General features: G+C 35.2%; 1 protein-coding gene across 3 annotated transcripts in view; it reads right to left on the bottom strand.

Moving 5' to 3' along the window:
- The window catches only part of Prrg1 (proline rich and Gla domain 1), a 100532-nt gene that overhangs the window by 33630 nt on the left and 42414 nt on the right, over positions 1-24488 (bottom strand). For all 3 annotated transcript variants that reach the window (XM_042702473.1, XM_042702471.1, XM_042702472.1), the window contains exon 2: positions 13848-13897. In XM_042702473.1, coding sequence (XP_042558407.1) covers positions 13848-13857 — 10 coding nt within the window. In that variant the 5' untranslated portion in view covers positions 13858-13897. The remainder of the gene's footprint in view (positions 1-13847; positions 13898-24488) is intronic.

Below are 24488 nucleotides of genomic sequence, written 5' to 3'. Positions count from 1 at the left end.
CAGTGAATATTAATAGTGAGTAGAAGATGTCCAGGTCAGCTGAACTAGATCAATATTCTGACGGCAATAAGAACTGAAAGCTAATTAATTTGAAGGCAAGGGAAAAGAAAGACAGAAGCAGTAGACAGCAATGATTATATTTCATCATGGTGAATCTGAGTCACCAATAAAGGACCATATGAAGTTCAGGGTAATGTTTATATGAGACAGGAAATTTTATACAATCTAATTTAGATCTATTCCATAAAAAATAGTTTTTAAAAAAAATACTCTCATTGCTAGGCATAAAATCAAGGGCTTTGTGTATGCTTAGCAAATGTTCACCCACTGAGGTACTCTCTCAATCCAAAAAGTTTATTTAATACAATAAAAAGGTAAGCAATCAGTAATGAATAAAATATATTTATTCAAATGGAAAAAAAATCTGTTCTCAGATAAGGTTGGATAAATTTTGGTGTAACACAGACTAAATCTGTAATTAGTCCACCAACTAACCAGAAAGTTAACTTTCTTTTCTAAATAAATCTCTAATGTCTGGTTTAGTTGAAAATTTTTCACCCAAGACTATAGTATATGCAAAGCTGTCTGTTTATTCAACCCCTCTATCTGGCAAATGAAAGCTGTCTTTTGAGATATACTGAGAGAGCCAATATCCATTCATCAACCTGTACTGAGGCAAATGGAACTGTAGCATAAGACTAAAGTAGTAAGGTGAAAAGGTCGTGCACTATAGTTGGCATATATGCATTTTATTTTAGCTCTGTCTTGGAAACTGGTTGCATGACTCGACCATTTTTTACTTAACTTAAATATCTGACTAGCTTTCTTAATTTATGAAGCAAAGTTGTTTGATAAAAGTCCTTGGGTACTTTCAGTTGTAATAATAAAAAAGTTTTATCATTGGCAAGATTTTTTTTCTATTGGCAAGAATTTTTCAAATGTTGCAAAGTGGGAATATTGTCTCATATCCAAATCCTTCCAGCCAAAACAAAATTAACAAAACCTACAAATCAACATAGAAAAAGAAAAAATAATCCTATCTAATAATGTGTTTTGTATCTTTTTAAAAATCTTGAGAATGTCACACTCATAAGTCCTTGTTTTCCTCTTTACAAGCCATTGGGGTATTATCACTCAATTGGAACTGTATGCAATGCCTTCAAGTTTTATTTCTGCTGACATAGGAGTTAAATAAGTACTTCTCTGATAGGCCGAGGAAATACCTTTCTCCAGGAAAACAAACTCTCACATCCTAGGGTATTACACTCACTAAAAACTATGCAAACTATAAAGATATTACTTGGATCATCTTTCTGTCTTTACTTAGGATGGTGGAAAAATAGGATATTTCTCATTTTTCTTTCAACACTGTAACTTATTTATGGAAGTTAAGAGCTAAAATTTTCATGGCTTGTATATTTATTATTTAGAATTTATGGTATGATCGTGTACATATACCAGATTAGGTTGGCCAAAAACATATAGTTTATTTAGAATAACATAAAATATGTATTTATAAGGAATGAGGGAGCTGAAATCCACTTGAGAGATCAGGTATTTAAAAATGAATTTGAAGTTGTCATACTGACTCACAAGAGTAGGAAATATAAGGATTTGACCGAAGAAACAATTGTTATTAATAGTTTTAATACCCCAAACCTTCTTCTAAAGACAATGTACTGAAATTGATCATTACCAAAGACATTTTGAAAAACATCTTTGTACTGCTGGAGGCACACAATAAAATGCAGATAATAATACACATATTTCCAGGAATAAGTATGAATAATATGCCAGGAATGTATTTCTATAAGAGGGGAAACAAATAAAGCAATTCATGACTATAAAGCCAACATTTTTTAAAAAAAATGAAACAAGCATGATGTCCCCAGAGTGGTACTAACTACCCCAATATGGTTTTCTTAAAGGTCAAACTTTAGATCATATATTCAGCTTGCTTCTTGTCTAATGACTTTGTTTCATTAAAATATTGTGATACAGAGAAACAGGCTAATAGATTCTCTGACAAAGGAAGGTAAAATGCCAAATTTTCTTTGAAATGGTTTAAAAATGTATAGTTCCTCAATCAATGACAGATGACACCATTATTAGAAATTACACCAATGGGTTTAAAGATACAGCATTCTAATGTGATACTTGTGGACTGTAAGAAATGCCTTGAATAGTAATATAATATTAATAGTAATACAAAATAATAGTAATATAAAATTAATAGTCAATTTTTGCCTATTAAGCCCACAATCAGGTGAAGTTGTAAAGATGAGCCATTCCAAAGATGGCTATTTTCCTGTTATTAGTGTCTCAATTATATCTAACAGCTGTTACAACCATAAATCATCTTGTGTTTATAGATCTTACCTATAACTAATACTTCTATCTTTATAGAAGAACATGAATATAACTGTGACTAATAATGGTTTAATGGGAAAAGGAGGTAGATAAGACTTATCAGTTATAAGAGCTTTAAACATATACATAGTATAGTGATTGCTTCACAAACCAGCAATATAGGCAGTAGAATATGTATTTTATATGACAGCTGCAATCCAGACTCTAAGTGTGGATAATTTTCCTAGTAGGACACATAATATACTTAACTACAAAACCATGTTCCAAAAGTAGCTACCATAAAAACATTCAGCTACATTTCTCTCCAGCCCACAATAGAGCATAATGGATTTAAGAAATGCAGTATCAAGGATGAATTAATGCTTTTGTGACCACATGAATTTCAGAAATGGCTTTTCACTTGTGAAATCAATTTTTTTTAAATATGAGAATTTACTCTAGAAGTAAGTGATAGTATTCAGGTTATACTTGAATACAGTATACATATCCAAAGCTCTTCATAGGAATGGTGGCCAAGATGTGAGTTCTAGAATGTTCAGTACTTTTGATTGTTTTGATCTAAACTAGATAGACTAGTTGATTGTCATTACTAGAATGCTATCACATAAGTTTGAGATGAACTTTTCATCTGAGGTAATGTGTTAGGCTCTAAAAGAAGAAAGAAATGGGATTTTATGGAGCATCCAATGTTGACAAAGATATGGAGCAAGACTCATTGTTGGTGAGAATAGAAAATAGTACAAACATTTTGGAAGACATTTTAGCAGTTTCTCACAAAACAACATATTCATACTACGTGATCCAGAAATTCTGCTCCTTTTATTTACTCAAGAGCAAAAAACTTATCTCCAGAAAAAAAACTTGTACATAAATGCAAGACTCAGTAGTAACCAAGATGTCCTTCAGTATGTGAATGGACAACTTGTAATGCATTCAGAAATGGAATATTAATCATTGGTAACAATAAATAAGGTGCAAAGCCACAAAAGAGGGGGAAACATAAATGCATATTACAAATGAAAGAAGCCAGTCTGGAAAAGTTACATACTGCATGAATATATCTATGTGACATACCAGAAAATATAAAACTTTGGAAAAATAAAGTGATTAATAATTAATTACACATGGTAGCGAGGATGGAAGGATGAACAGGAAGAGCACAAAAGACTAAGCTGTGTGTTACAATAATAGCAGTAATTATGTCATGATACATTGACTAGTTATTTGCAGTAACTAGTATACATCTAGGATAATCTTACTAGACAAGCAGAAAAGGTCAAAAGCAATGTACATATTACCATATAAGATGATGTTAAGCAAAATGAACCCCAAGATAGGGACACAAGAGGTTTTATCTTTGTCACTGTTATTTTTTAATGTACTATGTGATATTTTTTTTGTTTCTTTTCTATGTTCTCCCCCTATAGTATAACCCCTGTTTTCACTGTATTTGATTCCAGTGCCCTGCATCTTGTATATACATTTTTCTAATTTTGGGAGGGGAAGGAAAATCACAAAACATGAAATAAGGGCGCAGGTTGATCCATTGTAACAATGAGACATACGAGGGGGTAGAGGGAGGAGTTGGGGAGGTAGGGGAAAAAAGGGATGGTAGGGGGAAAACAAAGGAGGAGGTAACAATGCTTCATAGGAAATGTATTCATTGCCTTACTCATGGAACCATAACCCTTCTGTACAGTATCTTTACAATAAAAAATACACGTAAAGGGCTGGGAAGGTGGCTCAGTGGTAGAGCACTTGCCTTGCATGCATGAGGCCCTAGGTTCCATTCCTCAGCACCACATAAGCAGGAAAAAAAGCCGGAAGTGGTGCTGTGGCTCAAGTGGTAGAACGCTAGCCTTGAGCTGAAGAGCTGAGGGACAGCGCCCAGGCCCATAGTTCAGGCCCCACAACTGGACCCCCCCCCCAAAAAAAGAAAAAGAAATGCAAATCAAAACAACATTGAGATACCACCTCACCCCAGTTAGAATGGCTATAATCAAGAATTCTAATTAAACAACAGATGCTGGAGGGGATATGGACAACCTTGGGGTGAGGGGGTCTGCTCTGCCTACTTTTGTCCATGTGAGTATAACATTTACTTTGGGGGGGGGGTCCAGTTGTGGGGCCTGAACTCTGGGCCTGGGCGCTGTCCCTCAGCTCTTCAGCTCAAGGCTAGCGTTCTACCACTTGAGCCACAGCACCACTTCCGGCTTTTTTTCTTTTTGTTTATGTGGTGCTGGGGAATCGAACCCAGGGCCTCATGCATGCAAAGCAAGCGCTCTACCACTGAGCCACCTTTCCAGCTCCACGTAAAAATTTTAAAAAGGAAGAGAACTCTAACTTTATAGCTAATAAATCATATTCACTCCCCCTCCAAAAAAAGACTTTTAGGGCAGTTTGACTAAGCTCTATGTTACAATAATAGTGGTAATTATGTAATTATATATTGACACAAACCATGAACTTTGAGTAATAATGATTGTGTCACTGTGGGTTAATGGACTGTAATATATATGTATTACATATGTAATATATTTCACACACATGTATATATTACATATATGTATATATTACATACATATACATATATATACATATATGTATATATTACATATATGTATATATATGTATATGTATGTTATAATATATAATATTATGTTATATATAAAATATATAAAACAATATATTATTCATTGTTTTTTTTTAAATTTTATTTTATTTTATTTGAGAACATACTGTACAGAGGGGTTACAATTACATGGGCAGGATAATGCATACATTTCTTACCAAGCATTGCAGCCTCCTCCTTTGTTTACCCTTCACCTCCCTTCCCAGCCTCCCCCCTCCCTCCCACCCAATCATACCCCCCCCCCCCCACCGACATTGTAAAGCTGGTTTTGACATGACATTTTGTACTTCTCATTGTTGCAACAGGTCCACCTGAATCCTTAAACGACTTGTTTGTCCCCATCTCCTCCACATGTTATACTGACATCAAATATAGTGAAAGCGGGGGTTACACTGTGGGGGAGGGACATGCAAAGCAACAAAGAAATAATCTTATAAATGCGTTAGAAACACATGCATGAAAGAAACAAAAACATTAAAATACATATTTGAGGTTTCGTTTTCCTAACATCACATTATCTGACTTTTTCCGCTTGACTCATACCTATACTAGATATTGCAAATAAGGGAAACCATGGGACCTATGTTTCTTTGGGCCTGGCTTACTTCACTTCATATAATTTTTTCCAAGCCTTTCCATTTCCTAACAAATGGGGAAATGTCATTCTTTCTGATGGAGGCATAGAATTCCATTGTGTATATATACCACATCTTCTTGATCCATTCATCTACTGAGGGGCATCTGGGTTGGTTCCATGTCTTAGCTATGGTAAATAATGCTGCAATAAACATAGTTGTGCTGGTAGCTTTAGTGTGGCCTTGTTTGTGATCATTTGGGTAAATGCCCAAAAGTGGGATTGCTGGGTCATTGGGGAGCTCTATGTGGAGTCTTTTGAGGAACCTCCATACTGCTTTCCAAAGTGGTTGAACAAGTTTACATTCCCACCAACAATGAAGTAAGGTTCCTTTCTGTCCACATCCCCTCCAGCATCTGTTGTTGTTAGAGTTCTTGATTTTTGCTGTTCTAACTGGAGTGAGGTGATATATATTATATATTACATATATTATATATGCAAGATATATAATACATATGTAATATATATATATTACCTATGTAATACACACACACACACACACACATATATATATAAATGTATATATCAGTCTGGTTGGAAGGGTGCTGAAAATGAAGGAGGCTATGCAAGGTTTTATGACAGGGGGTGTCTGGGAAATCTCTATGTTTAGCTCAATTTTGCTAAAAACATAAAAAAAACTCTAAAAATTGAAGCATGCCTTAAAATGATTTATTTATTTAGTTAATTTATTTATTTTTGGTTGGTCATGGGGCTTGAACTCAAGTCCTGAGTGCTTTCCCTGAGCTTTTCACTAGTGGCTAGCACTCTATCACTTTGAGCCATAGCATCCCTTCTGGTTTTCTGGTGGTTAATTGGTTATGAATGGCACACTTTCCTCCCCAGAATGGCTTCAAACCATGATCCTCAGATCTCAGCCTCCTGAGTAGCTAGGAATATAAACACGAGCCACTGGCACCCAGATAATTAATCTTTTTATTTGTTATACAAAATATACAAATAATTCTTAAATCTCAAATGTGAAAATGAAAACAAATTACTGGATTAAAAAGTTGGCCAAAGACCTTAAACAAACACTTCATCAAAAATAATATTTTTAAAATATTCTAATATATGAAGTTTGGCTTATCTTTTAAGATTACTTCTCCTTTATTCAATTTTAGTGATTCTCAATCATGGGTGATTTTCATCTCATCATAGAATATGTGCAATGTCTAGATACATTTCTGCCTGGCACACTGTAAGGGCAGGGGCACCATAATTGACACCAAGAACAGAAAAGCCAAGGTAAGTGTTAAACATTTTACAATGCAAAAAACAATGTCCACTAGAATGAATTATATATCCCAAATGTTAGCAGTCACTTTAGATGTATACTCAAAAGAATGGAAGACAGAGAATCAAATAAGAATTTGTATTTTAGTATTCATAACAGCACTATTGACAATAGTCAAAATATGGAAATTAGCCAAATACCCATCAACTGATGTATGAATAAATAAAATTTGTTATATTCATACAATGTGATATTCAGTTATAAGAAGGATTAAATATGAATACTAATATAACATTGTAAGCCTCAAAAGTGTTATGCTTCTCAGCATGGTTGCTGGATTGGTAAGAATCTGGGAAGATCACAATTTATAGTCACTCAATCACAACAAAAGGAATGCTGGGTGTGGTGGTAATTCCAGCTATGTGGAAGTGTAAGTAGGTGTTTTATGGTCCAGGCTAGCCACATAGCCAAAAAATAAGGAAAGTCAAACAGTACTTAGCAGCTTCTTTCAGTTGATGAAAATGTTTTGAAACTAGATTGTTGTACAACATTTTGAATGTATAGAATAGTACTGAAATATTGTCAGTAGTGTTAAGTTTGGGAGACCAATGAAAACTCATGTATCAAATGTTATATTCTTTTAAAATTTAACTTAAAAAGAGAAGTTATTGCACCAAAGATAAAAGCTCACTATAACGAATTTTTAAAAGTAGTCCAATCCTTAAATATGAGATCATGTTTTTGTAGTGGAAAACACATATGGCAGGAAAATAATGGTAGCAGTTAGCTTATGAAGATAAGTCTAAATAAATTGCTGGTATCATCTATACTACAGAAGCATGAACATGCCACCATAATAAAGAAACACTTGGATCTAATATAGGCCACAAAATAGGATACTTAATTGACTTCAAATGCATGCCTTCCCATGAACTATAAACCAGGGAGCTGTCAAATAAAATCAGGCACTATGTTACAACAATGTCACTTTACAAGAGTTGTCAGTTTGAAACATTCATTTTCTATTTGAAAATATGGAGCTTTATACTCAGTTAAAATTCAGAGTAGGCCTCAAATGAGTAGTTGTTTCACACTAAATCAGAGAACTTAGAGATTTGCTGTGGTGGCTGCAAACCAACTTTATTTACACTAAATCTTCATAGGTTGGGAATATACTTGGGTACTTTGGGCTAAAGAAACCACACAATCCACAAACCTAAAGAAGTTATGTTGTAAGTCCCATGGTTTCCCTTATTTGCAATAATTAGTATATGTCTGGGATAAGCAGAAAAGGTCAAAAGCTATGCACATATGACCATATAAGATGATGTTAAGGGAAATGAACTCCAAGATGGGGACACAAGGTTTTTTTCTCTCCTGCTATTGTTTCTAACATATTTATAACATACCATGTGAATTTTTTGTCCTTAGTATGTACCTCCCACACAGTAAAACCCAGTTTTCACTATATTTGATATCGGTGCTCTGCATCTTACATATGCACTTTTCTAATTTGGGGAAGGGAAGGGAAAAAACAAAATGTTTAAATAGCGATAAATGTTGACCCATTGTAACAATGAGATGTACAAGACACTATGTTGAAAAATAAACTGTACAACTTGGGGGGGGGGTAAAAGTGGGGAATTGTAGTTGTGGAGGTGGGAAAGAAGGGATGGTAGGGGAAAAACAAAGGAGGGGGTAACAATGCTTGATAGGAAATGTACTCATTACCTTGCTCATGTAACTGTAACCCCGCTGTACAATAAAAAAAGTTAAAAAAAAGAAGTTATGTTGCCATGGTTCAATAAGAAAATTAATAAATGGTCACACTTCATGCATAACTATACATTCATTTATATCAGAACACCAAGTCTGTTGTAATTATGTATGGAAAATGAAGTCAGAAGCCGACTTTTCAGATTAAGATTTTATAGACTTAAGTTTTTCTTCCAAACTTTGAACTCTGCTAATTGTTTAACCACTTGAGTTGTTTTAAAAGGATAAACACAAAAGAAGAAACTGAGAAAATGTTATCTTCATCTTTTTAGTTTAATTGTTTCACCAAATAATAACCTGTCCAGTGGCAATGAGTAAGCTGTCCCACATATACCATTTTCTAAGCAACAAAGCAATATGAACCCTTTAGAAGATTCATGACTATTATATTTTTTCAAGTACTAGGATTTGAACTCAGGGCCTCAACTTTGCTCAGAATTTTTGCTTGGCTGGCATTCTTAACATGCCTCAAGCAGAGCTTTGCGAAGGTTAGTTTTGGAGATGAAATCTCATAGGCTTTGCTGCCCAAGCTAGTTTCAAAATTTGATACTCCAAGATCTCAGCCTCTTGAGTAGCTAGGATTATAGGCATGCAATTACTATTTCTAGGTTTATTTTATTTTTATTGTGAAAATACCGTAGAGAGGAGTTATAATTACATGGGCAAGGTAATGAGTGCATTTCTTATCAAGCATTGTTGCCTCCTCCTTTGTTTCCCCTTACCATCCCTTCCCCTCCCCCCCTTTCCTCAACCTCCCCCCTCCGCCCCAAAGTTGTAAAGTTCATTTTTGACATAACATCTTGTACATCTCATTGTTGCAATGGGTCCACCTGTATCCCTATTTAAACAATTTGTTTTTTCCCTCCCCCTCAACAAATTATACCAACATCGAATACAGTAAAATCAGGTATACCATGGGGGAGGGACATACAAAACAACAAAGAAATATCTTATAAATATGTCAGAAACAATAGCAAGAAAGAAAAATATTTGAATACTTATCTTGGGGTTCATTTCGCTTAACATCAACTTATCTGACCATTTCTGCTTGTCTCAGAATATACTAGTTATTGCAAATAAAGGAAACCATGGGACCTATGTTTCTTTGGGCCTGGCTTATTTCACTTAATATAATTTTTTTCCAAGTCTTTTCATTTCCTAATAAATGGGGCAATGTCATTCTTTCTGATGGAGGCATAGAATTCCATTGTGAATACAGGATCTTCCTAGGTTTATTATTTCTATTTTGTAAGGGAAAGTCTGTAAGTATGCGTGGCAACTTGGCATTATTGAGACATTATGATCAACTTCTTCCAGAAGCTCTCTTCTTTTTTTTTTTTTAATAATCTGAAGCTCTGTTCTCAAGTTGAAAACAGTGATTAATCAATACCATGGATTTCTACTAAAGCACTTAGAAGATACAGTGTTATGAGATAGAAGAAGACTCATGAATAGCAGATATATTTTCAATTTGATTCTACTTATGTGCTATAATAAAAGCAATAATCCAAGATGTTTTTAGCAAGAAAACATGCCAAAGTTGCTTTGTGGGTAAAGATAATACTTATTGGAATTACTTAATTTGTTATAATTTATTTTCTTTTTAAATATTTTTTTTATTGTAATGATACTCTAGAGGGGTTAGTTACATGAGCAAGGTAATGAGTCCATTTCTTATGGAGCATTGTTACACCCTCCTTTATTTTTTCCCTACCATTCCTTTCCTCCTCACCTCTCCAATTCCTCCCTCTCCTCTCCCACCCCCAAAGTTGTTAAAATTAGTTTCCAACATACTATCTTGTACATCTCATTGTTACAATGGGTCATCCTGTATCCTTATTTCAGCATTTTCTTATTTCCCTTCCCCTCTATAATTTATTTTCATGAATATAATTCTTGCTCAGGGGAAGAATGGAAGGCTGGAATAGAGTTTTAAGTTCTACCTGAAGAAAATTAAAGATAAATAGTTTACTATTATGAACAAAGTAATTTATGAACCCAAATACATACACACTTGTAATATCCTCATTTTGTTTTATATGTGAAAATGTTAATTTTCTACTGAAATAGATAAAATTGTATTTATGCTTGTCATGATTTTTTTGAACCAGCTTCTAATCTTGTTATCTCATTGTGTTCTGGTTTTCTATGTGTTATACTGTTTGTGTATAGAAAAGGCACAGAGATAAAAGTCACCAGTCAAAAGGGTTGACTTTGACAAAGACCAAGTAAGCAGTGTCAAGCCCTTTCCTTTAGATACCTTCCCTTGTGGAATGTGCAGAGCAAACCTTCTGAATTGAATTATCTTCAAATCTATTTTGACCATTGACAATTGGTCCTGCTGGCTTTTGAATTAGTGCAGCCATGAGTCATTGTTGCTGAAAGGATTTTTATTTTTTGAGGTAGCTCATTGTTTGATATATGTGCTTTACCTTTCACCATACATGCTGATGGAGACTGAGCTATTTCCCTTTGCCTTTCTGTGTACTCCCCCATGATATATGAAAATCCTCATAGATCTTAGAAACCATTTCTTCTCTACCCTTTATAGCAACAGAGGGCTTCTGTTTTTAATCCACTTTACACATTACTAATGATTAGGGTACTCAGAACATGGCTTCTCAAATGAAAAGAAAAACTGAATATGATATAAGATCATCTGGTTTTGCATTTTGGTTCTCCATTTTAGTCTGGAGACTATAAACAATACTTTTTTATTAGTCTCAGTTTTATAATATGTAAGTACAAATAATTATATTCATATTATAAGGTTTTCTTATAACTCAGATTAAAAATGTAAAAAAAAACATACTATTATTTACTTAGGAATACTAAATAAGAAGCCCTAACTAATACTTTATATTAATAAGTTGTTTTTTTCAATGCTGTACACAATAGAAATTGGTGGTGAACTAAGAAGAAATTAAGGATGGGGTACAGTTAATGTGGTAGAGGGCCTGCCTAGCAAGTATAAGGCCCTAAGTTCAAAAACATTTGTTCTCATCACTCCTTTTCAAGATTTAGATTCTGTTTATAATCTTTCATGTCACATAAAAAAAGGATAATTCTAACCTGTTTTTAATTTCATCATCTTCTTCAAAGAAGCCTAAAATATATTTATCTCAACTTTGTTTTAATTTCTTTCCCAAATCACATAGTTCTCTTGCTGTATTCTTTATTTTTAGGGATTTCTAATTTACATAATGAGTCGGGTATCCTATCTTTGCAATATTTCCTTTTGTGTCCCTTTGTATGACACAATTAAATGTACTTGTGAGAATCTTTGCTAAATTCAATTTAGAAAATTATTCTATAGCACCAGAAAAGAAAAATAAGTACATAGTAGCATCTCTTAGTTTATATTCTCTAACAGTGTCAATATTCAACAAATATAATCAGGAAAACTAGGAAAAGGATTGGAAGATAAACAATAAAGTCTCTTTGATATGTATAACATTAAGAATGCTTTCCTAGTAGTCACCACAGCAATCAAAATGCTATTACTGAAGTGAGGGAAGGGCTGTGTTGGGAGATGTGGGTGAGAATACTGAAGGGGTGACATTGATCAAGATTCACTGTATTCATAAACTGCTTTGGTGAATGGCAACTCGTTTGTACAACTACTTAAAGATAATAAAATATTCAAAAATGCTATTACTGAAAATGTCTATGTTTGTTAAAACATCATTATGTGAAGCACTTCCCTTATCTTCTCTCCAGGCTGTAAATACCCCCCTCTTGGCAGATATATTATCTTGCCCTATCCTTTAGCAGAAACTCTATTATATTAGCAGGACCATTTGAGCAAAAACATGCTGAGTTCTCTTTTGAAGTTTCTACCTAATGATGCCATTGCCAGTAGCTGATAATCAGTTCTGAGAACAAAAGAGAAAACAAAAAAGAGTGAGTTGCTTCAGTCAGTAGAGCTCTCTATTCCATATGGCTATGGTTGTAACAACTAGAACATTCTCCAATAGAAGCCTTTGAGATTGACTGATGGCCAAGTCAGAGTGAGATACTCTGGAAGTTTCCATTGACAATTGACTTTAGGGCAGAACATGCTATGGATTAGTCCCAAGAATTTGCTGAGTTTCTTTAAAAGTTTTACTTATGTTTTAAAAAATTCCTAAACCATCAGGGTTTGGCAATTTTTGAGGAGGCTTGGAAAGAACCAGAATCTTTCAGACTAATTTCTAAGAGAAGTTCTGGAGAACAAAAAGTTGACTCAACAGGCTCAGGAATATAATTTTCTTAATTGATATGAGGGCTATGGAGAAGGCACACGGGAAGGCTGGCAAGAAACATAAGGAGAAACTCTCAGTGATTCAAATTTCTCAGAGTCTCAAAACACTAACACAGATTTACTATCAGATCATGCAAAATGCAACCTCCTAATGCTGGAAGTACAAAGACCTGTAATCCCACTTTAAGGATGAACAAAAATGTTTACGGAAGCTTTGAAATTTAACTGAAGTAGTAGATAAAGAACTTTTGATTCTGCCTAATACTTTTTTTTTTTTTTTTTTTACCAAATTGCGCCACACAAAGTTTTCCTTTAAAGTCTTTTGTAGATCTTTGATTTTTATGACCTACAGTAATTAGAAATTACTTGTGAAGTCACTGTGGTAGTTGGTTAATATTAACAATGAAATGACCTTATGTTATTGTCTATTGGTCATAAATAGTCTTCTGAGAAAGCACAAAGAATTCATTTAATGGTTCTTAATACTAGGCTTTCATATTTTCAGAGAAATACAAACCATTTACAAATTATCTTCATATGAATATTTTACTACTGTTAATTTGTTGGACAGAAGAATGTTTTTGATGTGTTTGTTGTGTTACTACTAACCAAACTGAGAAACCAATGAAGCATATGAGTAAAAAGAGGTTTTGAGAAGTTTTTAAGAGTTTTAAAGAAGTTGGGATTTAGGCAGGTCTATGTGGTGTCATATATAATGTCAAGTTTGAGCTGTCTCTCTCTATGCTGAGTTATATGCACAAAAAAATCTGAGGAAATTAAAAGCTTAGTGAACAACATGTGATAGGTATGTTAGTCTTTCTTGAAAATGAAACTTGCTAGCATCAACAGGAAATACAACTGAGGTATCCATAAACTTGGAGTTACAGATTTAATTTTCTGACTGCAGTGGAATTAACATGGAGTGAGTCTTGATCACTTAAAAGAAAGAGAAACTTACCTCTGCCCATGTTTTCTTATGGCCTCTGGCAAGATCTGGATGATGATTGCCTATACAAAACAGAACACATACACAGTCAGATTCACAGAGGCTGAGTCACATCAGATAAGCTCCATTACAGCTGATGTGGTCAATGTAAGCATTTCATCTCAGTGCATCCAAGTGTCGTGACCTTACAAAAATATTTTCTCTAGCACACATTACCTAGTCTGAGGATAGAAACATAGTATTCTGAAAATTATGGGCTCTAGATTAATTGACTGTGACCTTCTTTACCTGGTATTAGTCTCTGCCCTAACCCAAACCGAAATCATAAAATTGGCCACACATGCTTATCTTGTAGGAAAAAAAAAAGCAGACAAAATGCCAAAGGCCCAATGCTAATAACCAGACTAGCATGTGGTGTCCCTGGCTTCTCTTCAAAATCATTCTGTGACAAATCCAATACCCTTTATGATGTAACATTTTCCTGAATGGTGTCAAATAGCAAGGTTCCAATCAAATTATCCCTGAGGCATAGCAGCCTACAGAGTTATTTTAGTATGATTCAATGGTCATGAACTACTGACAGTAGAAACCAGAAGAGACAAAAGAAAAACACAAACTGAAATTGCAGAGTAAGGATGTGAAGGATGAACAGCAATTCTGCTTATAAAAGATGTAAAAAATATACATATAAGGAAACTAATCTATACCATAAGACTTCATTTCCTTAGAAGTTTGAAATAAAACTACCATATGCTTACCAGTCACTTGTCATGTCCCCAATAAAAAGCTATGTACTTTAGCAGTTAAGCTATAAAATAAAAAGCTACAAGTCCAACAAGGAATTAATAACCTACTTGAAGAAAAGCAGGTAGGAACAAATTAAGGGATAAATACCAGACTGAGATCCAATCACTATCTGTGAAACCCTGGATAGATCATTTTCTATTTCACATTCTTTGTAAAAGGGAAAGAACTATATGAATATTTTTCAAGTTATACTTCAGATGTTAAAAGTGTGTTGGCAAATTTATTAGAGCAAGAGAGAAGGACTGTGGAATCAGAGAAAGGGGGACATTAAACTGTGCTGAAAACCGACAAAAAGTTTCTTAAAAATGGCTTGAGTCTAAAATGACAAAAAGAATCAGATGGGAAAGTGAGACAGCACAGGAAACATCACAGCTAGAAAGGCATAAAGGTACATTCAAGAATTGAGTGTGGCTGGGTTCAGCCATGTGCCATGATTATTTTAGTATGCCTTCACTTTAGGCATGTAGCTAAACTGTGAGAGATTCTAACAGTGGTCAATCTTTTCTCCTCCCAACAAAACACCAAAAATTAGCTGGGAGAATTGTTTTACTTGCTGGTTGGGTCACTTTTACTGTCATTCCAAAAGAAAAGAAAAATCAAGTCAATTACTTCTATAGAACAGTTAAGAGCTAAATGTGATTTTAACACTGTAGTCAATGGTATTATAAATTGATAATAATTCCTATAATGAATACTGCAAATAATAAGATAATATTCTGAAATTTAACATCTATTTAAAGGATTCATGCATTAGTCTAATTTAGTCTTTTAACAATAAGAAAAACCATTTGGTTTTTCTTTTTTATTGTACTATTTGGATTCGAATTCAGGAGATTGCACTTGCTAGGCTGGCACTGTACCACTTGAACCATGCTGCAAGCCTTGCTTTTTGTTGGCTATGTTGAGGAAGGAGTCCAGCAAACTTTTCTTCTTGGTTGGCCTTGAATTTGAGGCTGGATTCATAGGCATGTGTCTCCAGTACCTGACAATGTTTAATGTTCAGTGTTTAAGTGCTTAAAGTTCTGTTTCCATCAATTTATTATATTTATTGTTTTTAGGCTTTTACTTACCAACGATGTATTCTGGGGTATGTTCCATTTACAATAATGTAAATGGAATGTATGTTCCTTTACAATGATCTGTACAAATTATTTTGAATAACATGAAAAGGTGTACTATTCAAAAACAAGGATCTTTAAATAAATAAATATAGGAAATGTTGACTTAAGGCTACAAAGTTTTCTTTATTATCAGATTTTTAGAGACTTTAATATGCTATTGAATTGGAGGATATCTTAGAAGGTAGAGCATCTGCCCAATAAGTAAGACTGAGACCCTCAAACTGCAGTAATATCTAAAGTAAATAAAGTATTTTAAAAGTGCTAATGAGTAATTCAAGGAACAATCTCAGCCTATTTTAAGTTTTTTTAGTTGTTATTATATGAATGTTTCTCAGAAGTCCTATTGTTTGGAGTTCATTTTGGGAAAAAATTAAATAGGATAAAGGCACTTATAATTTTGTAATGCTATTATTTTTCTTGCAAGGTGCTAATTATATGGAACAAAATTAATATAAAGTGATCAATAAAGAAGAGGTTTGGACTCGCAGAGAATTTGGGAGCTGAAAGGAAGTGTTTAAGTGTAAACAACGTTTAGAAATCATCTCGTAATTTCTTATTACACATCTTTTACTGAAAGCAGTAGGTAGTCCTCAAAAAATCTTATGCAAGGTACCATGTGATTTTTTTGTTGCTTTGTATGTTCCTCCCCCACGGCATAACCCCTGTTTTCACTGTATTTGATGTCGGCATAATTTGAGGAGGGGAAGGGAAAAAACAATATGCTTAAATAGGGATACAGGTTGACCTATTTTAACAATAAGAACTGTGCAGATTGAAAACACATTGGTATTTTTTTTTCTTTGAGGAAGCCTGGCTATATATTAGACACCCAGTACTACAGAACCTGGCTATATATTAGACACCCAGTACTACAGAACCTGGAACTAAAGTCCAGTCACCCTCTGACCCCTCAGATGAGACTTCTGGGAATGCTTTAAGAAAGAGCTAAAACTTTTACATATAGTTATAAGTAGGATCTTCACTTTACCCAAATATAATCTCATTTTCACTATAAACCCTCCCCAATCCAAAAAATTAAATAATCACTTTGTAAACAGAATTATAAACCCTTGGTTACTCCAGGGAAAACCATAATAAAATCAACGTATTAAAGGGTAATCCAAGTGCAAATGAGAAGACATGAAAGAGTTAAGCAGGGAGGTGATATAGCTAAATTTGGATTTTAGAAGATAGCTGTGGAAATTAAAGGGAAAGGAGACTGGAGAAGTTAGAGGAGCTTGCCTAGGGACAGTGATATACGAAATGCTACCAAAAAAATCTGGCAGGACTTCTGGTATCTTATTTCTTATTTGTTCTTTAATATTTAATCATGTCTGTTTTTGCAAAGAAGTGAGCTTACTTCAGTTATGTTAGTGGGAACCACAAAGGAAAGAGCTGCCAGTAATGGACCAGGACTTTCAAAGAGGAATTGCCTCACTAGATGACAGCATGGTGGAGACAAAAGGTGTCACTGGACGCAGCCATTTTCTGAGGGAAGATGAAACCATAGAGCAACAGTTAAGAGGACTACCTGTAATGCACTTCATGTAGCCTTCGAGGAGTAAACCTTCAAAGATCAGAATCTTGTTTCTAAAGAAGACAATTTTCTTAACAGATCATCCAAAACCTCAAACTCTGCGTCCTAGGTTATCTCCTTGCTGCTTCTGTTGCCAGGTTTTGCCAGTTCTTTTCACTCTGACTCCTACTGTTCTAGTCTCTAGGCTTTCATCTAGTGAGCAAGTGTGTATATTACCGGTATGGGTATTGTATGTGGTGCTTCAGGGTTTATACTTCTCTAGCCCAAAGTATTCATCAGTCTTGATTCTCAGTCAGATCCCCATCCCAAATTAAACATCTAAACACCTCTAAAGCAATGGGAATACACTGGAAAACATCAACAAAGGATCTTTGGACTAGATGCTGAGATGTGTAAATAAAATAATCACTATTGCATGGATTTACCCAGCCTAAAATGAAACACACTCTACAACCAGGCTCCTCCTTTTTTAAAAGCTGTATTACACTCCTGTCAACCCAGCCTCTACTCATCCCTTAAATATGCTTGCAACTGTCACAAAGCTATGCCTTAGATCATTACCTCTATATTATCTACTACTTTTTTACACTATACTTTTTAAAAAATACATACTTTTATTGTAAAGATACTGTACAGAGGGGTTACAGTTACACGAGTAAGGTAATGAGTACATTTCCTATTGAGCATTGTTACCCCCTCCTTTGTTTTTCCCCTACCATCTCTTCCCTCCCCACCTCCCCAGCTTCTCCTCCCCACCCCGAAGTTATAAAGTTTGTTTACAACATAGTGTCTTCTACATCTCATTGTTACAATGGGTCAACCTGTATCCTTATTTCAGCTTTTTGTTATTTCCCTTCCTCTCCCCAAATTAGAAAATGTATATACAAGATGCAGGGCACCAGAATCAAATACAGTGACAACAAGGGTTATATCATAGGGGAAGAACATACAAAAGAAACAAAAAAATCACATAGTACATTATAAGTACATTAAAAACAACAGCAATAAAGATAAAAACTCTTGTGTCCTTATCTTGGGGTTCATTTCACTTAGTATCATCTTATATGGTCATATGTACATAGCTTTTGACCTTTTCTCCTTGTCCTATACATATACTAGTTATTGCAAATAAGAGAAACCATAGGACCTATGTTTTTTTAGGCCTGGCTTACTTCACTCAATATGATTTTTTCCAAGTCTTTCCATTCCCTAACAAATGGGGTGTGTCATTCTTTCTGATGGAGGCATAGAATTCCATTATATATATGCATATATGTGTATATATACATACATACATACATAAATGCATACATACATACATATACACCACATTTTCTTGATCCATTCATCTATTTGGGGGCATCTGGGTTGGTTCATCATCTACTCTTACAAATATTCTATTCATTTTTCCATATCTAGTGAAGACTTCCCTCATTGCATGAACAAGTAATATTTGTACTTTGAACTTAGGGAGCTTAAATCCTATCTCATACAGATGAGTATATCTTACATTATCTATACGACTGTATAATTCTCAAAGGGTAATAAATTTATCTGCTATACCCATAGTTAGTCTGCGCTGAGTCCTAGGTTATTCCCATGAGGGTACTAGGGGCTTACATAGACAGAATTAGAGGAAGCTATGCTACCAGCTACCAACCATGTTCATTACACATTATCTTTGCCTAGTATAGATAAATGCTTCAAATTCCAGTTGTTCACATGCTATTTTAATTCATTTTATGATTTTTTGCAATATATATTTATTATCTACACTTAAAATACTCTTTCAATTAAGTTTTTCTTACTTCAATGTCTACTTTGGCCTCATCTTATAAATTAGTATATAAAGTCAAAGATTTCATGTGTTATACATTTCTCAAATGCATCTAAAATTACTAATTTGAGTAGAAGGAATGTTTCCAAGGTCTATCTAGATGTGTGTAGCCTATCAAACGTATTTCATTTTGTGTAACACTACTTATTCTTGTCTTCAGTCAATCAAAAAATATGTAGTGTCTTTTATTTGCCAGATATTGTTCTATTCTTCAGGGCAGTGATTTTCAACTAGTGGTAACCAAGGACAGTTGGCCCTGTGTGGAGATAATTTTGTTTTCCACAACTGTAGAGGCATGTGCCAAGCATCTAAAGAATTGAGGGAGGGATACTGCAAAAACATCCTACAATGCAAAAGCAGTACCACACAAGAAAATATTAAGTGTAAATATTAAGTGTAAAGGTTGAGAATCTGTGCTTTTGGGAAATAATCGTAAGCAAGAGAAGTCACAAACTTTGGTCTGTAGGTGATTGCACTATAGAATCTTACAGATGATACTTTCATTTAGTATACTCAAATAGGAGTTGTAAGTCTACAGTGCTCAAGAACTTTGTTTAATCTGGGGCAACGTGTATGGAAATCATGCTGGAATATCAGATTTTTTTTTAAGTTTTGAGTTAAGATGTTATTGATTGCTGTAAGAGTCATACAATTTAGAAGAAAACAACTTGACAATTCAGAAATATAAAGTTCAGTACGATACTTAGGTAGACAAAGCTAGCAATCTTGCTGTTAGGAACCCAGTGTCATTAAAACTCTCAAAGAACTATAAAAAGGAGGTGCATAAACACCATAATACAAGTGGACTTTTGCAAAGTGGACACTGCATTTTGTTTTGTTTTGTTTGTTTATAGTACTGAGATTACAATCTAGGGCCTGGTACTTTGTAGGAAGGTACTCTACTGGTTGAGCTATACCTTCAGTCATTTTCATTATTTTTCTAATAAAGTTTCTTTTCAACCTGGGCTAGCATGGAACATGATCCTCCTGTTTACATTTCCCATATACTTAGGACAACAGGTGTTTGCTGCTATGCCCAGCTTTTTTATTGATTTAAATGGGGTCTTTTGAACTTTGTCCCCAGGAGTCATACAATGACTCAAGTAGCTAGAATTATAGGCATAAGTCACTATGCTGGGCTGCTACTATGTTATAGATGAAGGTCCAAACTAACCTCACATCAATGTCTTGTGATCTTTTATTTCAGTTCAGCAAATATCAAACACTATTTTTAATTTTTCATTTATTGTTGTTTATTATATTTAAGTAGTTGTACAAAAGGGTTATAATTCAGTAAGTCAGTCTATGAGCACAATGCATGCATCTTGATCATAATCACCACTTTTTTGGGGGTGGGGGATCTGGTCGTGGGGCCTGAACTCTGGGCCTGGGCACTGTCCCTCAGCCCTTCAGCTCAAGGCTAGCGCTCTACCACTTGAGCAACAGCACCACTTCCAGCTTTTTTCTTTTTGCTTATGTGATACTGAGGAATCGAACCCAGGGCCTCATGCATGCAAGGCAAGCGCTCTACCACTGAGCCACCTTCCCAGCCCCATAATCACCACTTTTTATTATGGATTTTCTTTACTGTTATTATAGAGGTGATGTAGAGAAAGATTACAATTATTATGAGTCAGGCAATGAATATATTTCTTTTCGTACAACACCTTCTGTTCCCTCACTCTCTCCCAGTCCCTACCTCCCATGAGGTGGAGACACATGAACTATCAGTGTCCCGTGATCTCCACTGCTGTACTTTCTACCCTTTTCCCTTTGAGTTCTCTACCCTCCTCTAACCCTTCTAAAGATGCACACTTGAATATACTATACAATGTAAATAACACAGAATCATCAAAAAACTAAAAACTAAAAAAAGAGAGGAAAAAAGATGTCTCTTGTTTCCATATCCTGGAGTTCATTTCAATATGTATATTATTTTATATACATATGAAGAGGCCCCTTTCAACATTCTCCCCCATCCCTCTCAACCCCACTTATTATCCTTCAATTTTCGTATTTCATGCACACACACACACACACACACACACACACACACACACACACACACACACACACACACACACACACACTGAATATTTTGACTGCATTCCCCTCACTCCTCTTCATTGGTCTACTCCCTTCCCATTATCCCCCACATATTTGAAATGATGGCTTCCTGGTATTCATTTTGTTAGACTTACAATAGCTGTTGAAAGGTGTTACACCACTAGAATTCTCCTTTGATTATACCATACTTCAGTTAATACAGGCCATATGACCCTGTATGTTTTTTGTAATAGTAGTTTGAATGTCAGTTGAATTATTCTAGATAATATACTAGGTAAGGTGCTAGATTTTTATGTGCTATTCAGGAAGCTGGCTAAAATTTCCTCAATTCCGAAAAAAACAACAAACAATAAAGAACATGTCGTAGTTTGTCCATGTTTTTACCTTTTTTTTTAATCATTTAAGGTCTTCATCAAGATCTTTTGCTTCCTTTCAGTCTGGCCTTTTTGATTATAGTTATTCAACGATATATAGTTAAGGTATACAATGTGATGTTTTAATATACTTGACTTGACAGATATATAAATATTGAGGAGGTAAACTGTAGTCAAGTATGGCCCTTTAAATAATGACAGGTTACAAACATTCGGAAGAGTTCTAACAACAGGTCAGAGCATAGGCATTGCCACCATGCATAACTGAATTTGAGATCTGGCTCACAAATATTACCTAGTTGACACCTTGGGCAAGTTATTTAATCTTTTTAAGCTTTGGTTTCTTCAAATATATTAGTTATTAATTGGTAATTCTACTTGATAAGCTTTGAGGGGAGAATTAAATGAGAATAGCACTTATAGTTCTTGATATTTGTAAGGAGGACTTTCTTGTTCAGTCTTGTTCTTGTGGTTTTGATTTTAGTTGGTCAATCTGGTTCAACACAATAAGTGTAACTTTTACTACTTAGACAAAAGTTTACATATATATGATATATATGCATATACAGTGAGCTGAATTTTGAAATCTTGATTTGTATCTTTTATGTTCAGCTGAGCTAACTGTTTATGATGTGTATCCACCATTTTTGTATCACTTTCACGCACTCCTTGCTTTCCCTTCTCCTAGGCTTCCTATGACAATCACAGTCTCAATGAAAGCTCCTATTCTTGGTATTCTCCCACTAATCCTCTGAGATTTGATTATAGCTAGCTCTTTTGTAAGTTTCAGAACACTGCAGGCTACATTTTAATTTGTAGAGACACACTTCCCTGCTGGCTCTACTTTTGTGCCACAAGGCCACAAGGCTTGTTAGATAGGTCAATCATCTTACTGTCCCCAACTGTGCTTTAATGCACCATTACATTAACCTCTGACCATCCCAAGCCTTTGCCAGTCTTAATCCCCAGCTGTTCTCCAAGCTCCAAGACCATACTAATTTTTAAGTGTGAAAGAGCTCAAGGACCATGTGGCATACCCTAGATACTCTCTGGAGTCATTCCTTTCGCATGGAAAGGAAAGCCATCTCCTTTTTTTGTGCTAGTCTTGAGGCTTGACTCAGGGTGCTGTCCCTGAGCTTTTAATGCTCAAGCCTAGTACTCTACTACATGAGCCTCAGTTCCATGTCTGGCTTTTTTTCGCTGATTAATTGAAGATAAGAGTCTAATGGATGAAAGTCAACCCAGACTAGCTTTGAACTATGATCCTCAGAATTCAGCCGCCTGAGCAGCTAAGATTACAGGCATGAGCCACCAGCACCCATATCAAAAGCCTTATCTCTCTTTAGCTGCCAGGGAGCTATTCTGTAAGTGAAAAGCATACGCTATTAGGCCTCTGGGAGCTTCACTTGTGCATATTTTCTGATTCTCTAGCCTTCAAATTATAAAGATTTACCAGGCATAGTGACTTATGCTTATAATCCTTGTTACTAAATTTGAAAAGGATCATGGTTGGAGGTTATCCTGGAGAAAAAGTTCATGATACTCTATCTTACCCCCAAAAGTTGTTATGGTTTATATCTGAAATCTCAGATGCCATGTGCTTAAGTCTGTCAGATGATGGTACTACTGAAAGGTTGGAAAATTCAGGAACTGGAGCCTCATTGGAGGAATGAGTTACTGGGTGCATTCCCTAAAGAGTATATGCCCTTGGCCCTTGCCCTTTTTTCATGATCTCTGTTTCTTGAGGTGTGCAGTTTTCTTTTCTTTTTAATTTAATTTTTTTTTTTGTGAACATACTGTACAGAGGGGTTACAATTACAATGGCAGGATAATGCATACATTTCTTATCAAGCATTGCAGCCTCCTCCTTTGTTTACCCTTCACATCCCTTCCTAGCCTCCCCCCTACCCCCCCACCCAATCATACCCCCCCTCCCCCCCCCCCCCCCCGCACCAACGTTGTAAAGCTCGTTTTCGACATGACAACTTGTACTTATCATTGTTGCGAGGTGTGCAGTTTTCATCATGCGCTTCTACTATGTTGCTTTGCCTCACCGCTTGTCCAGAAACAACAGTCAAGTGAACATTGATCAAAACTTCTAAAACTGTGAGCCAATATAATCCTTTTTTAAGTTGATTCTACTCAGGTATTTTATAACAGCAAAGAACAGCAGATTAACACACATCTATGTAATGGGGCTCCAGAGCAAGTTTCAGAATGCATTTGAGATTTTTTTGTTGTTGTTGGTACCAGGATTTAAATCTACAGCCTCATGCTTGTTAGGCAGGTTACAAGAAAAAAAAAAGAACAGAGATTATTTAAATAATAACTGTGTAATACAATCACATCACTTCTGTTTCTTTTTTGTCAGGGGTTTGAACACAGGGTCTAGTGCTTGCTATTTAGGTGCTCTACCACTTGAGCCACATCCCAAGGCCATTTTTTGCTTTATTTATTATTCAGATAGGGTTTTGCATTGTTGCCTGGTACTGCTAGTTTAGAACTACAACCCTCCTACCTTTAGCCTGCCATGTAGCAGGGACTACAAGAGTTGTATTTTTTTTCTTTCTGGTCTTGGGGCTTGAATTCAGGGCCTGGGGGCTGTCCCTGAGCTTTTTTGGCTCAAAGCTAGCACCCTACCACTTGAGCCACAGCACCACTGCCACTTCCTGTTTTTTCTGAGTAGTTTATTGGAGAAAAGAGTCTCACAGACTTTCCTGCCTAGGCTGACTTCAAACCACGATTCTCAGACTTCAGCCTCCTGAGTAACTAGGATTATAGGCATGAGCCACAGGCACACAGCAGTAGTTCTATTTTTTTTTTTTTTTTGAGACACAGTCTCATGTGTAGCACAGGTTGATTGTGAACTTCTGATCCTCCTACCTCAGCTTCCCTGGGACCACAGGCATT

Source organism: Dipodomys spectabilis, unplaced genomic scaffold (genome assembly GCF_019054845.1).
Source record: "Dipodomys spectabilis isolate Male_0828 unplaced genomic scaffold, ASM1905484v1 ptg000324l, whole genome shotgun sequence".
In the NCBI taxonomy this organism is placed as follows: Eukaryota; Metazoa; Chordata; class Mammalia; order Rodentia; family Heteromyidae; genus Dipodomys; species Dipodomys spectabilis.
This window is presented reverse-complemented; position numbering and strand designations above follow the sequence as displayed.